Here is a 16411-nt window from a genome sequence, read left to right as displayed (position 1 = left end):
AAGGGTTTTTTAGAGCTAACAGTTAACAGCAAAAATATTATCAGATTATTAATGTCTAAAAAAAAGGAAAAAGGAAATTAAAAAAATAGTAACGTATTAGTTAACATTTTTCATATATAATTTTATTTAAACATAATTATTTGCTTACTTTGGTTTTTAAAAGAAAATTTCACTTCCCTATTGATTTTGTTTTAGTTTTTTTATCATCCTTTCAAGTGAATTTCTAGGTTTCAAGTGTACTTTTTTGTTGTTGTTTTGTTAAACTTTATTCTGTGTTTTTTATTTTTTTTTTTTTGTTTTATTTAATCTTGAAGACCGGTCCTATATTAAAGGTTGTTTAAATCTTACAATATATTATATACATATGCACTTCCCATCACTTGAGTGAGATAATATTTTTTTTTTTTTTTTTTTTTTTGTTAAATTATAAATGACTTGAAGATTGCGCCAAAGTGAAGAGTTCTGCCGGTTTTCATATAACGATTGCATATGCGATTGGTTTTAACCTTACAGAGAATTTGATTCATTCTGTCCTAAATGTTTGACACTCGTCATCATGTACCTGGTTTCGTAACTAGAAACGTCGTAAGGTACTATAAGCGAAGCATAAGTATCCTGGCGTATATCTATCACGCAACACATTTGGTTTCTTATTGGTGACATTCTACGGCTGATTTGCAATCTTTTTTGGCAGCCGTGCAACATTTTGCATAGCCATTTAGTCACGCAGCGAAAATATTTCTTTTGCATTCTTCTCTCAGTTGCATTGTGTGTGTTGGGCCTTTTCGAAAAGGTTGGAAAACCGGTCAATGTACACGACGGAGATATTTCTTCTTAACAAATTTATCTCATGCAACATTTCAATTTGTTTGAGTAATTGCAGTATAAACAGCAGATTTTCAATAAAACTGCTGAGATAACCATCATACGCCCCCGCGTAAAGAAATTCTATTAGCATAATAGAGCCAACTTGTATACACTTATAAACTTTTATAACCAAATGCTTTCTTTTCGTTTAGGTTTTACGATTACTTTTATCAAATTGATTAAATCCGCAGAGCAATAGTTACAATAAAACCACTCGTATGAACGAGTTTTGTTGTAAAATAAGATTTTTGAGCTGCGAAAATCACCAAAAAAGAGAAAACAAAAAACATTGATATTGATAAGAAGTGATCAGACTGTAAGTCATTACTGGTAAAAAGTTTGTCCAGCGCCTATGGACGGTCCGTAAAAAGAAAAATTGAGATAGTTCAATATATATTCTTTAACAATTGATTTGCCAAGATACGCCCAAAAAATTATTTAAAATTTCAACTGGTGGACATGCTCCAATACGAACATTCTGTTCTGCTCTTCACTTTACATGCAGTTGTCTCAAGAAGTCGAATACTTCTCTTATATATAATAGGTGTGCAAATAGGTTCTGTCACTTGAAATTGGTTGCTTCTTAAAATGTGTAGATAGTTTGAGCTTTGGTGTATGTAACATATACGATATAATGCAAAAAATTTAAGCCTCGATGGCGATCGGAAATCCGCCTACGTCCGTCTGTCTCTACAAAAAGCAGCTCAGAAAATGATCATCAATTTGTTCGGCGTACATCTCCCGATTGCGATGTGTTTTACGGACGTATCTGTTTCTCATTAGTACTGATGCAGATCGATGCAATTATATTTAGCGGAACAACAGGTCTGCAAAGTTGAAGATGTACGAAAATAGAGCAAAAACTATTTCCCCTTGAAACAATAAAGTTTCCATGGTGAGGGCATTCGCAAGCTGCCACGATAAAGCACAACAAATATCATAGATAATGGCGGTAAATGTTTTGATTAAGTTTGTTAACAGGTGTATTTCAAATAGAGTTAAATTTTATCAAAAAAAAAAAAAACGTCGGAATTTATTTATACACCTAATATATTGTATTGCATGTTTCATTCCATGAACAATCTGTACCACTATGTACTTTCTTTTTCTCCAAAAAGGGACGAAATGCTTTCTTGATCAAGTGATTCGAAGGGTGTATGTTATAATCATTGCAGCCTTTATTTACAATTATTTTAAAAAATTAGTTAAGTAAAAGTCTAACAAATAAAAAATTAAAAATGAAACAAGGATATAAAACATTACGAGAAATCAATTATGAAAACTTATTTAATATATTTTATTAAAATGTGTGTGTCTAACATTCAGTTGAAATATATTTATAATTATATATTTTTTATAAATTGATTTATTTATTTATTTTTTATTATACAAAGTATTAAGCATCTTATACATCAGCTAAGCCAATAGTTTAAGTAAAAAAGAAAAAAACAAGATTTATGAGGAAAGAATACCTCACGTCTTCTGTGTATGTGTGAGCGTGAGAGCAATGTATGTTTGAATGCTGCTCCCTGTGAGATGGTGATGCGTCAAATGTTTTTAATTTTTTTTGTTTTTTTTCTTTTTCAATTTTATAGGCATAGGATTATGTACGTAGATCTCAATGTCTAAAATTATTAAAAGAAAAAAAAAATATATATATATTTGATTTTTTATTTTTATTTTTTTTTTTAATTTATTTTCTTTCGATATTTTATTATTATGATTGTTGTCTAATAACGAGCTAGTAAATGATTTGCTAAACAAATTGCTTTGATTTCTTTTTGTCTACTTTTTCTTTAATTTCTTTGTTTCTTTTACGATGTATTTGTCCTGTCTAACAAAAATGTGTATTGTGTCCTCATGTGTATGCTGTATCGTACAAATTAACATAACAAAAAAAAAAAAAAAATAAAAAAAATAAAAAAAATATAAAAAAAATTCAACCACAACTAAAACCAACAACTATAACATGAATAAATTATATGAAAATCATGATAAAAATTCTTGCATACAAATGCATTTAATGAAATTTATTCAACGAAAAAAAAAAAAAAAAAAAAATAATAATAATAATAATATATATATATATGTATATACATATATATAAAATATAGTATTTTCTGGAGCTCATTTACTCCTTGGTAAGTTGCATTGATGATTCATATAATGTGAAATGAAAAACTCAGTAAGAAGAAAAAAGAAAAACAAAATCATTAAAATCATTATCACTACACCTAGAAAATGCATTTCTTTAAAATCAGCAAATGAAATAAAGCAAAAGCATAGAATTTTTTATCTCCTTATAACTGCAAGTCCACCTAAGTAGGCAAACAATATTTACATTTAAAGTGTTTTTACCATCTCTTTGGACTACATTTTTGATTTTCATATTTTTTGTTGGTCTTTCTTACACGCAACGGCGAGGTCTATGGAATACTTGAACGCACGACTGATAAATCTGCCTTGGTAACAAACATACGACCATAAGTTTCGTTAACCGTAAGTTAGAGAGCAATGCCAATTTCCGTAGTACTTTTATAATGCTCTCAGCAGACTTACCGACTCGATATATTGTTGGAATTGTTCCTAGAAATTACTGCCCTGTTTCTTCTTAGCTCGAATGATTGAAAACTATTTCCGCGAAAATTTATTGTCTTCTTGCCTAGTTTATGTAGTATTCCCTTCCTATTGTTATAGTGTTTTTTTGCAACAATCATTGGAAGACTTTTTCTTGAATAACTGGAGCATTTTTCTTTAAACGCTGCAGTGCTTTGAAACATTGCACAGCTTGTTTACTTAACATTGCAATTTTTTCGCTTACCTACTCTGGACGTTCTTCCCTGATTCTTGTAGTCACTGGCACATGTTTCGTTTACCGCTTAAACTCGTTGAATTTCTGATCACATCTTCAAGGGTAAGCTTTGGAAATTTATTTCTGAATGCTAGAATGCTTCTATAAATGCATTGACCACACCATTCTGTCGATGACTGTCACGACTACAGCTCAAGCTGTTGCAATATTCTCAACAACAGATGCTGAAGCATGGAAATTTGCTTTATTTCCTCACTGGCGTTCCCTTGTGCGAACTTATTCTAAAAAAGGTGGTTTTGCAATCGCACAACAATATTTTTTTTTTAACTTAGACCGTTGAGTTAAACAGAAAGACCGGCAATTGTTTGTTGCACATGCCAAGTACTAGGATTTAGAGCTATCTTGGTTGATGAAGAATAGCACGCGGAAAATCTTAACATTGAACTGAAGTCATGCCATCGTCTGACCAAAAACGCTTTGTTGGTTATGGGCCATTGCTGGCATTCGCAACGTTCTTACTGAAGAATGTTTCACGGAGCAGAAAGTACTTTGACTATTACACTAAAGCGATATCGCTACAAGAGTTTAACTTACTATGAATAAATTGAAAAATGAGTAATGCTTTCAGATACTTATAGCTTTCTCTCAATTAAATTTGAGAACAATAAAAGCGATAATCATAAGCTATTGCTATTGCTTTCAAAGGGAAGACGTCAATGAATTCGGGAGACTTGATTATACTCTTTGTTTTTTTCATGACAAGATAAGACGACCATCTACCAACCAAATGTAAACTTTGATCACAAGTCCCTTCTGATAGAAAGAACACAAAAGATCTCTTTCTCATCTTTCAAAACGCTTAGAAGCTTTAAAACGGTACGAGCGCAACGCCATGACACATAGTCAGATTGTAACTGAAACTTGTAACACAACTTGGCACTACTACTTATCCAACAATATTACGATCAATTGCCACGCCTTATTAGAAAGGATAAATGTCGGTGGAGAGAAAAAAAATTTTTTGGCCTGGACGATAATGCCATAAGCCTTATATTTACACCTTGCGACGAATTTCTTTGCAATCATGTGTCTCTAAAAAATAATATATAAAAAATTCTATGTCTTTTGCTTAAAATTATTAGTTTTATTTTACTTTTTTTTCTGATTAATTTTTAATTCAATTCATTTTGCATTAACTCCAAGCTTTTTAAAACTTTTTCTCCTTTTTGTCCTTTTGAACAAAACCGTTTATTTTTCTTCTATTTTCGTTGTATAATAAATATTCTTCCCCTTCACAAACGCCCCACCACCGCCACCACCACCACACTTAACCATTCATAAAAAAAAAAGAAAAAATTATATTTAAAAACTTTTTTCAAACTCATAAAATATTTATTAAAAATTTTTTTCAAAAGTAAAAAAAAAATTTCTAAATATAGTTCAGAAAAAAACTCAAAATCAGTGTATGTGTTTTATGTGTACGTGTCTATGTGTATTTAGTTTTTTTTTTTTTACTTTTTTTTATTAATTATATGTGAAATCATTTATCGTTTTTTTTTTTTTTTTTTTTTGTTACCTTTTTATAAAAAAAAGAATTTGTTTTGAAATAATAATAAATTCTTTAATTTTACCAATAATTTTACAACAACAAAAAAGTTCACAAAAAGTATATATTATTATATATGAACACTATTTATTTATTAAACATTCCATCTTAATTTTTTTTTCATTGCTTTTCCATTTTATAAATTTTTGTTTTTTTTTTTTTTTATATATATATATGTATTTTTTTTTATTACAAATTTTCTCTTACTATTGTAGTTTTAAGCTTTTGATTTATTTATGTAAGTTTAAGAAAAGAGAAAAAATTTTTTTTTTTTTACTTGCTCTTGCAATAAGAGCCCTGAACCAGCACCAGCAACGTAAAGACTTGAGTATGTTGAGATACGAAAAAAAAAAAACCAAAAAAAAAAACTATATATTTATAATAAATTAAAAAAAAAAAAAAAAAAAATGAAAAGAAAAAACCAGAAAAACAAAAAGATCAAATCCTTATATATGTTATAATCCTGCCTATACAACTACCTCAACAAATCCTTTTGTCATATCCCCTTGTCTGCGTCTAGTCATTTGTTTACATGTTCTCTTATTTCCTACCCCACCACAACAACAATGCCCCCTTTAAGATTTATAATCTTTAACAGAAACTGCAAAAAAAAAAAAAATCTTTAAATTCACAACTCTTTTTTTTTTTTTTTTTTCTTTTTATTTTAATAATAACTTATAATTTCTATTTGTCCATTACGTTTTTCATTTGAATAAAATGTAAAAAAAAAATCTTATTACGTTTAAAAGAAAAAAAAGAATTTAGAAAATTATTATATAATTACAAAATAAAAAAAAAAAAAAAACGTGATACTTTTCAGTGTATATGTGTGATGAAGAGAACGAGTACTTGAAATATACCTGAATTCACTCTTCTTGGGTAACACATTGTGCTAAGTTCTATGTTAAGAGAGTTTCATTGTGTGAGAAAGAAGAAGAAGAAGAAGAAGTATTTTGCAATATTCATTATACGCTATAGCGAGGGCTTACGTTTTTATTTTCATTTAATTCGTGAAACTCAAAAACCATATATCAGGGATCCCCAAATCTGCATAGATGCATAGTGCAAACACCTGATGTTAAAGATCAATATGACTTAAAGCCAGGTTGAATTGCTATATAATCGTGAAATATCTTTTACATCTTGTCTTGAATTAATAATTTTTGTACATATAAATGGATATATATATATATTTGCAAAATATATTCTGTTATCTTTTTACATCTTACAAGGTGCAAGGGTATTAAGTTGTTCAATTTGTGTGTGAATATGTAACATCGGGGAGAACTTGAGATGTACTTAGCTTGTATTATACCGACCAATGCAAAATCACTTGCCGATAGTGAAAGACGTATATTAAGTAAGTTAAGTCCTCCAATGTGTAAGTTTTGTTGTATTATCAGGAAAATGAGCAAATAGCTGGGGTATCGAGCGATCGGCCTTGCCCGACCATAATGTCCTTAGTATGTGTTTTCAATTAAAATAAGTGAATTGAACAAATCTCACTCTCTCTCTCTCTCTCTCTCTCTCTCTCTCTCTCTCTCTCTCTCTCTCTCTCGCTTGTGCTCTTCTATTTTTTAAACTAATCTGCAAGTGCTTCCATCGTTCTAATATATCCGTCAAAATATTTAAGTGTTACAAATGAAATGCAAAATGAAATGGGATACAATCAATTGATAAAAAAACAACAAAAATAAAAAAACTGAATATAAATTTTAAAAAAGTAATTAGAGAAAGCCGGCTGTTTTTTTTTTTTATTTTTATTAAAAAAAAAAAAACAAAAACAAAAACTAACTATAATAGCTTGGATTCGAGTTATGTGATTTTTTGAATTTTTGAAAAAATTTTGTATCCAATAACAATTTGATGTCTTTGTTACGATACTTTTTATATTATTAGTCAGAAAGGTATTAAAATTGATAATTAATTAACATTTTCAATGCAAATACAAATAGAAATAATAATAATAATAATAATAATAATAATGATAATATTTAGATAAATTGGTGTTGAAAGTATTCAAAATATTTGCAATTGAGAAGAGCGCTGCCCTTAATTGAAGGACTGAATTGAACATTCGATATTTCAATATTCTAATGAACGATAATGCACAATAACAATTAAAAACCATAATACACATAAATAGCAATAGTAATTAATTTATTTTGATTTTTCCAATCGAAAATTAGAGGAAAATTTTATATGAATTATAATTATGTACAAATCTATCTAAATAAAGCGGCGGATCGAACAGTGCTATCAGATTTCAGTTGAATGTTTTGATAGCCATTAATACATCAATTAAACTTGTCAGTTAATATGGTTTTTCGCTGCTCTGCTAGACAATTGCGACAATTCGCAAAACGAAATTTCCACGGTTTGCCTGAATATTTGTCTTCTTCTCCCTTCTCTCTAGAAAATCAATTCCAACAGTGGGACAAAGAGGTATGCAAATAAAGCCTCATCACAGGCAACGACCTATAAGTGAATGCTATGCCTGATGGAAGCTACAATGCGCGAGTATATACACTCGGTTCGGAGAGTAACAAGTGGTTGTCGTTTTTAGATAAGACCGCTAGACTAGATAGCGATCGTTAGTTGGGTTACTACAATTGAAACCTGGCAAAGCTCTCTTACTACGTTCAATCAATGGTCAGTCAATTGTCCCTGATTCTTGTATGTCTTTCTTCTTTTTTTAATTTCTTTGACGTTTCAAATTGCTGCATACCTAAGAAGGATGTTCACTGTACCTGAAAGAAATTTTGTGACTTTTTCGATATTATGAACGTTTATTACTGTATTAGGCCATCAAGTTGCTTATTTCCGACATGTTACCCGCTCTCGAATCTGAATCATCCTTTCACATCTCTCGCCTGTCATAAAATGTATCTCGTTTAATTATGTAACGAGAATTTCTTTCTTTTTTTTTTGCAATTTTAAGTTTGAAAATTTAATTTTACATGCGAACGTAAATTTATGACATTACAGGTGTGTGTACTGTCTCTTTATACCAACATGCGCTGTGATTTATTTTGAACAAAAAAAAAAAAAAAGGGGGAAGCAAAAACAAATAAAACATCAGTATATATATATATATATATATATATATGTATACGTATGCAATTCACAATCAAATGTTTAATGAAAAATCTGAAACATTTATTTTAATTCAAATGGTAAATATTTACTTGTTTTTGCTTGAAATTTTTTTTTTTTTTTTTTGTTATGTATTTCATATTCGCAAGCATATATGGAGGAAAAAATTCAATACAAAATAATCAAATTTCAGGAGTAATTATGCTGGAATTTAGCAAAAATAAATTATAAAACAGAGATCGGCTAAGTACGCTTTGATGGATGGTTGGATCTCATGAAGAGAGCATATTTAAATTGATTAAAAAGTTTTGATCTGTAAGATCAATCAATTTAATAATTTCATTTTCCATCAGGCTAGATAGACAGGGAACTTTAAATTGCAGAGAAGTGTATATCTGCGTTAGATAATTACAGCGTAAAAGGACAATTATTTCCTGATATATGTGTTTAATGATCTTCATGATAAGTACAAGTAGCCTGTATGTATTTTGCTTACGAGTGGGGTTAGCAAGGTGTAGTGCATTACGAGTTACTAGACCCGAATGAATCTCTTGCTGCAGATGTCTTCCGACGTTAGTTGAACAAATTCAACGATGTATTGTTGCAAAAAAAAAACCAGCAATAGCGTCTAACAGACGGAAATTCATCCTTTTGGATGACAATGCTCGGCCATACGTTGCAGGAGTTATCAAGGATACACCATTGCCACTCGAAGAAGAAGATCGGCCGCGCCCGGCATACTCAAGAACCGTAGTGCCTTCTGTTTACGGCTTGATCAGATCCTTGCGATAAATAGATTTCTGCCAAACCAATATCGTTCTTTCAGGGGTCACGGTAGCGCCAAATCGCCAGAAAGATGGGAAAAAGTTGTACAAGATGATGGAAAATATTTTGATTAATACATATTTTCCCAATTTTTCTCAATAAATGCCTTTCTCAAGTGAAAAAATCGTCACGATACATGCAAGAACCTATTATTACCATCTTTGAGTCCAAGTCCCAGCTTTGATTGCCACCGCCAGCCTTGGATTATATGGGTTTTAATTGCCAATAACTGAGCTATGAAGTCTGGCCGAACGCTTATGCCGCTGACTGTAATACCACTTGTTCCAACAAAGCAGTTAAAATTCTCTTTATGAGCAACTGCGTTGCATTTTCGGCTTCTCGGGTTATCGTTATAGTTCAAATAATTATGGGCGCAATGTGGGATCGTAAAAGAGGCGGAAATTATAGAAAAATCCTTGCCCTCAGTGGGGATAAATAGTATGTTTCCGGTACGATAATTGTGTTCATTTATCCTAGAGGCCGGTTTTAACTAACATATAATTTTACATGAATCAAGTAACGTCGATTGAAATTTCGGCGACAGGTATTCATTTCAAAACTCTTGAGTGTTGCAACATAAACTCATTCAACATATAAAACTGAAATCGCATCGAACGAATATAACAAAAAGCCTTCGTTAACTGAAACCGGTTTCAGAACATATTAGAGAACTTGTAAACTTAAAGAGATTCTTCGCGCGAAGCAGGTTCAAGCCTTCTTATCACAACTGAATTGTCTAATTGGTCAATGGTAAAATTGGGAAAAACATATCTACCATACATAGATGTCATTTATATCCAATTTACGTACAATTTAGGTTAGCACGTTTCCAAGATCCGAGTAATGGTTTTTTCGCTTTTCCTCATTCAAGTTACACTTTGGGCTTGGCTTCTCTCTGATATTAATGCGAACAAAAAAGGAAAAAACTCTCCTATTTCTCGAACGTCTAGTGAATCATTGATAAATTATTGATAAAATAAAAAATAGTCCATAAGTTTAACGAATACTGCTTTACAGTTGATTGCCTGCATATAACATATATTTATATATTTGTTAGTATATTTTTCAAATTTATTATCGCAAATTATTTACATCGGTATCGTATCGTAACGTCTCGTATCGGTGCATAGCCGCGTATGCATGTAATTTTGGCCCCGCGTGCTATTTTCCATTTAAAATAAAATATTTCACAATATTATTATTGGCAACTGAATAACAAAAATCATAAATTAACAAAGCATTTATTAATATTGATTAGCTGCCTGATAAATTTATTACGTAATCACATATTTTATGACAAATAAAACAAAAAAATTATATGTTTTTTCATATTCTTTTTTTTTTATTATTATTATTATTTTCGTATATATATATATATATTTATATATACATTTCAAATTAATAAATAAATAAAACGCAACGAGCGAGAGAAATAGGGATGAATATGAATATATAAATACATAATATACATATATATAGATATATGCATGCATATATCTATATGGAAAAATATGAATATACAAATATACCTAAATATGCATACGTATGTATGCGTATGTATACATACATAATATGTATATATATATATATATATATATATATATATGGATGAATATATAAATATACCTAAATATGCATATGTATGTATGCGTATGTAGCATTAAATGAAATTATAAAAAGATTTAATAGGAAAATATTTCATAAAAATTAATGGCATAAATTTTCAATAATATCATATGATAAAGCATAATTAATTTAAATATACATAAAATTTTTAATAAACGCTGAAATTCTTTGATGTGGTTTTAATATTGAAAAACTGCTCATAATGATAATAATTATGTACAGTTGCAATTATCCTTATTTCAATTTTTGCTAAAATTCTCAAAACCAATGAGAACGAAATTCCGCCCCAATGGCGTTTAATGCAGTTATTGTCTTTACCATACCTTTGATAGGTTGCAAATGTCATTTGTCATTTGTCAAAATATCAAAATTTTCTTTCATTGCCTCTACCACCCCCATCAGATGTCATCTCTTTTCAGATTAAATGGGAAATATTCCTTAGTAGCAGCTATCAGCATTTACTTTTTGCTAATTTCTTATCCTATTCGATTTAAGACAATAAGGATGAGATTTTTCCGCCACCAGCCATTCGCTGCTTCTGATGTTCATAATGCATGTAATCAAACGGTAACGCGGTTCGTGCGCATGCTTGCGAGGAACTTGCATTTATGTGCAAATAGAATTTCTGACCAATCGTTTTAAAGAGAGCGTAAGAATTTTTTTAAAAAAAATTCGCTAAATCCAAGTGTGTTGGTATTTCATGTTTCACATAGCTTCAATCAATTAGCACAAACGTGGTCGCAAATACATAAAACTTTTATTGCGATTGGATGATGGACGGATGGACAGACGGACAGACAGATGATCGACAGATGAACAGATAAACGGACGGACAGATAGATAGACAAACGCAGCTTAAGCACAAGCTTAAATCAATTAAGAAAGTTATTCGGAATCAATTATTACGACCATTACCGTGGCGCATACATATGGCATATCTCCTAAGTGTGATTTGTCATATTAATGATCGAACGTCCATCATTTGCTGTTCGCGTTTCTCGGGTTTTTTCCGATGTACAGTACAGCAAACGTAGTATGTTAGTACTTAACAGAGATCCAAAGGGCAAAGTTTGTGACTTTAGATAAAGAAAGTTCGAAAAGTTGTAGGCAATTTTATCGAACCCATGTATGGACCGCGAGAGACAAGAACCTTAAGCTTAATCGATTTCCGCATACCTAATAGTGCATAATAAATATTTCGTAACCTTTCATATATTTTATGCAAATGTGAATACAAGTCACACAAACCAATTTTAAACCAATGACCGAGCCTTGACATAAGGACAGTATTTATGCATTTAATGGCAATCAACACTTTAGAAAAGCTTAGAAAAGCATTTAATTCCCTTCTCTTTTTTTTTTTTAATTTTCTCAAAGCCGATTATTATTATTTGCCTTAATTTCGTTTTTGTATTGAGGAAATACCTAAATACACAAGAAAACCATTTCCAACGGAAAAGGTTTTGAAAACGTAAACCTATTAAATAATACAAAACAGTTTCACTATAAATATGCAGATAAATGCGACCAGGAATATTTCTAAAACATAAGCCACACTTTCTATGTATGTCTCACATCATATTGTGCAGAAGCAAATATTAAAAGCGGATTTTCCACAAAATGAATGAAAAAAAAAAAAAATATATATATATATATATATGTATATAAAGGCAGCCAGTTCTTCACTCATTCCACTAATACAGACTTCCACGCACCAACGCAATATGTACACATATGAAGACATTTAAATATATAAAAATGTATTTGTGTTCTAATAGGAAAAGGAAAGCATGAAAACTTGTACATAAATTTGGGAAATTTTACTCGCTTTTAAACGAATCGTGCATACCCAGCAACTGCATGTGCTGCAAATGAATGCATTTTTAAGTGTGGTAAGGCAACCTGTCAAGGAAAAGTATCAGAGATCATGTTTAAGCGCTACCTTAGGCAGTCTGTTCCGAGTTTCGGGTTTCGATACAAAAAGTAACAATAAGTAACAAATTCTGTCCCACATGACTAAGTTGCGTATATTTTCAGAATTTTCGATTCCATTGCGACTTTTCCCAAGTGTTACCAGTTAATCACCAAATTTAAGATAATTCTGTAATGCAATTGCTGATGAATATGAAAGCGGATGTGCGCCAATGTAATTGCGATGAATAAATGAATAAATGTGCCGCAAGCGTTTAGGAACGTGCTTAGCTCGAGTTTTATAATCCTCGCAAAAAGACAGAGACAGCTTTATGCTGTCGTTCCACATGTAACACGCATTTCATTTAAGTCAAAATTGTTTTAATCACAATCATCTGTCTTTCCGTCCATTTTCGTGCAAAAAAAATAACAACAACCCAATCTCGTATAAAAGCTAACTGAAACAAAATCCGACGAATTTTAAAAATCGGCCAAGTCTGTCCACAGATTCACGAAAATTTCATAAAAATCTCTCTAATTCCATGACCAAAATATAAACGATTAATAAAGAGAGAGAGAGAGAGAGAGAGAGAGAGAGAGAGAGAGAGGTGTACGAGCATTCGACTCAAGTTAAATGCAATTTTTATATTTCTGTGTGTATCCACAGAAACCACATTGTCATCGTGTATGTAATTTTTAGAAAAGAAAAAAAAACAGACAAGTTTTCAGGAAGGAAATCGTGGATGCTCGGTTAAAGAAATGAAAAGCCACTGAACCGGGTGGATAAGAGCACTAACCAAAAGGAGATTCGCACAATAGCAGTACTTGCAGGCCCCTGTTAAAGGTCAAGGTCTAATTAATAATAGAATGAAATTGTTGTCGTCTTTTCGACTTTGTTGATTCCCGCGGGCTTGAAAACTCTATAGAAAATAAAGAAACTAGGAGTTTATAGCTAAAGATAGAGAGGACAAAAGTTGAATGAACTAAGAAATATTATGGCAGGGAACAAGTGATGGGCAAAACGATACGAAGAGCAGAAAGTCTGACCCCGACCAGACAGACTCTTATATTATTAAAGGCAACGAAGGACGAGTTAAAAGGCCAACTGATCCTTGGGCGGCTTTCTTAAGTGATCAAGTACGCGGTGTTGCATGGATCTGCGCTCTAAAGCATCGTATACATAATAATACTTAGTAATTCCCGGTTTTTTCACTGCTCTGCTCTGTCGGTTTTTGCGGTATTTGCGATTTCACATAAAGTGAAGTTCATCTATATTTTTTGTTAATATTTGCAGCATTGAGTAGACATCTCGGTCGCTTCGAATCGATTCGAATATACATGTACCCAATGGAAACCCTGAAGCCTGATATTTCAGGCTTCAATATTAACGCCACATATCCGCTTAAAAATCACAATCCGTTGCTAGGTTATGTCAAGTTAGACGTTTTTGCTATTTACAGTAGGTTCTGTGGTATGTCGCAGAGTTCATAGATAACATAAGAGCTGGGCAGAGAAAGTGCGAGTGGGTAGCGAATAATTTTTTCACATGTGTCCATAAAAAAAAAAGAAAGAAGAAAGCAAATAAATAAATAAATAAAATGAACATAAAATAACTAAAAACTATTGTTAACGAAACATGCTTAGGACACGTTAGACATAAAATGGTGACAATATTTACATAGGCATACATGTCAGTTTATGTACATATATGCATGCCATTCCTCCGTGGCACAAAAAAGAAAAAAAAAGCAAGGACAGTGGAATGTGAAAATAATTGCAAACTAGATTAAAAGCGAATCAAGTGGCTTTTATGTGAATACGAAATAAATAGAAAACAAAAAATAAATAAATAAAAATACAAAAAAAAAAAAAAAAAAAAAAAACCTTAAATTTTACATATATATATATATTATAGAAACGTATGTATATATAATGGAAACGTAATATATTTTATTTGCTACCTACCACCACTTTATTCTAAGGTTATATGCCTGGTATTCTATTCTCTTTATAGAGAGATGGGCGTGTGTGTGTGTGTGTGTGTGTGTGTGTGTGTGTGTGTAGCATGTACTATATACACTAAAACAAACCTCAAACGATTTGTTAACTGTACACATACGAGTGTGGTGAACGATGTTTCAGTTAATGCCAGTCTTTTGCCGAAAGCTTTAGTTTACAAATGTAACTACAACTGCACATACAAATAGTAAAAGTAGTACATGGATGTGTTTAGGTATTATGGGTATATTTGTTTAAATGCAAATAAAATTGTGCAATTTATTTGCTATCGTAAGCAACTGACACAATAAAATGCAATTTTTCTCACTTCTTTTATTAGCTTAGAAAAAAGCAACCTCGACACCAGCAGAACAACCCACTTTTCTTTGGGTACCCTGATCAAATAAACAAATAAATGAATAAATGTTGCAATACTAACTGGCACAGAAATGTTGTTGTTTATTTATTTTTCAAACATATTCGAACACATATATATATATATATATATATATATATAGTATATAAATGGTAAATGTACATATATGCGTATGTAACGATGACATGTATATAAAAACGTATCTAATACAACTCAACTGACTATCTGGTCTATATCTACAATTTATAATAATAACAACAAACAGCCAGTAGTAGTAGTAGTAGTAGTAGTAATCGGAATAGTAGCAGCAATACTAGTAAAGCAATTTAAGCCAAACCCAAGCCTAAGTTACACTCGCAGATACACTCGCCTGTAAGCATGTATATAAAACAAACAAGCTTATGCGCTCTTATACATATATATATATATATATATATATATATGATTCTAAAGTGGATTTTATCAAACAGCATATTTTTTTGCACCCATTACATGCTATGCATGTATGCTTTTCATGTTTGTGTCTTGCTTTTTCATGCCTGTGTCTGTATGCACATTTTATATACATGCTTAGTTATAATATCACGGCTAACATCTAACAATAGCAACTAAAACCATCAAGTACTAGTACTTTAAACAGTCAAACTAGCTGAACACCCTCACCATAGCTGTATATATGTTCAGCTACAAACGATAAATAAATTTGTAAAACTGCTGCTGCTTTTTTGTCTCTCCTTCTCTTGTATATATTTTGTAATTTCGTTTTTTTTTTATTTTTATTTTTTTCATTTATTATAAAAAAAATGTTTCTCCAATTCTTTCTCTCTCTCTCTCTCTCTCTCTCTCCCTCTCTCTCTCTCTCTCTATCCCCCTCTATCCCTCTCCTCCCATCGCTGTCTATGGAGCGCAAATAGCCAGACTGCAATTCATTCTAAAGGCTTTGCCACCAAAACGTTTTAGATTAGATTATTGAAATAAGAATTAATGCATTTTTAGTGAAAGTTTTCATACATTAGTCGGGGCATACTAGCTTTCTAAACCTACAGGTTACCTACACCTTTGCCAAAGTGCACAGTATAAAAGGCAGAGTTACTTATCTGTCGTTCTCTGTGACCAGGAAAACCATAGCTCCCTGCCATACGATTTCGGAGTGCAATACGTGTTAGAAAGCAACACTGAACTGTAACAGACTAGAAAAGTAATATTTTTTTTCAATTTTTTTATTTGTCGAACAAAGGATAGTAAGATAATAATATAAAATAATTAGCTAAGAGGGGGCGTGGGTAGCAAACAC

The 16411-nt window shown here is 31.2% G+C and overlaps 1 protein-coding gene across 4 annotated transcripts in view; it reads left to right on the top strand.

Moving 5' to 3' along the window:
• Nucleotides 1–16411, top strand: part of LOC119644242 (teneurin-a) — a 444303-nt gene that overhangs the window by 354783 nt on the left and 73109 nt on the right. For 2 of the 4 annotated variants that reach the window (XM_038043776.1, XM_038043789.1), the window contains one exon: nt 2982–3008. The exons of the other annotated variants lie outside the window; for them this stretch is intronic. In XM_038043776.1, coding sequence (XP_037899704.1) covers nt 2982–3008 — 27 coding nt within the window. The remainder of the gene's footprint in view (nt 1–2981; nt 3009–16411) is intronic. 4 annotated transcript variants of the gene reach the window in all.

Source organism: Glossina fuscipes, unplaced genomic scaffold (genome assembly GCF_014805625.2).
Source record: "Glossina fuscipes isolate IAEA_lab_2018 unplaced genomic scaffold, Yale_Gfus_2 0, whole genome shotgun sequence".
Lineage (NCBI taxonomy): Eukaryota > Metazoa > Arthropoda > Insecta > Diptera > Glossinidae > Glossina > Glossina fuscipes.
Note: the sequence above shows the minus strand (reverse complement) of the source record. Positions and strands in the feature narration are given on the sequence as shown.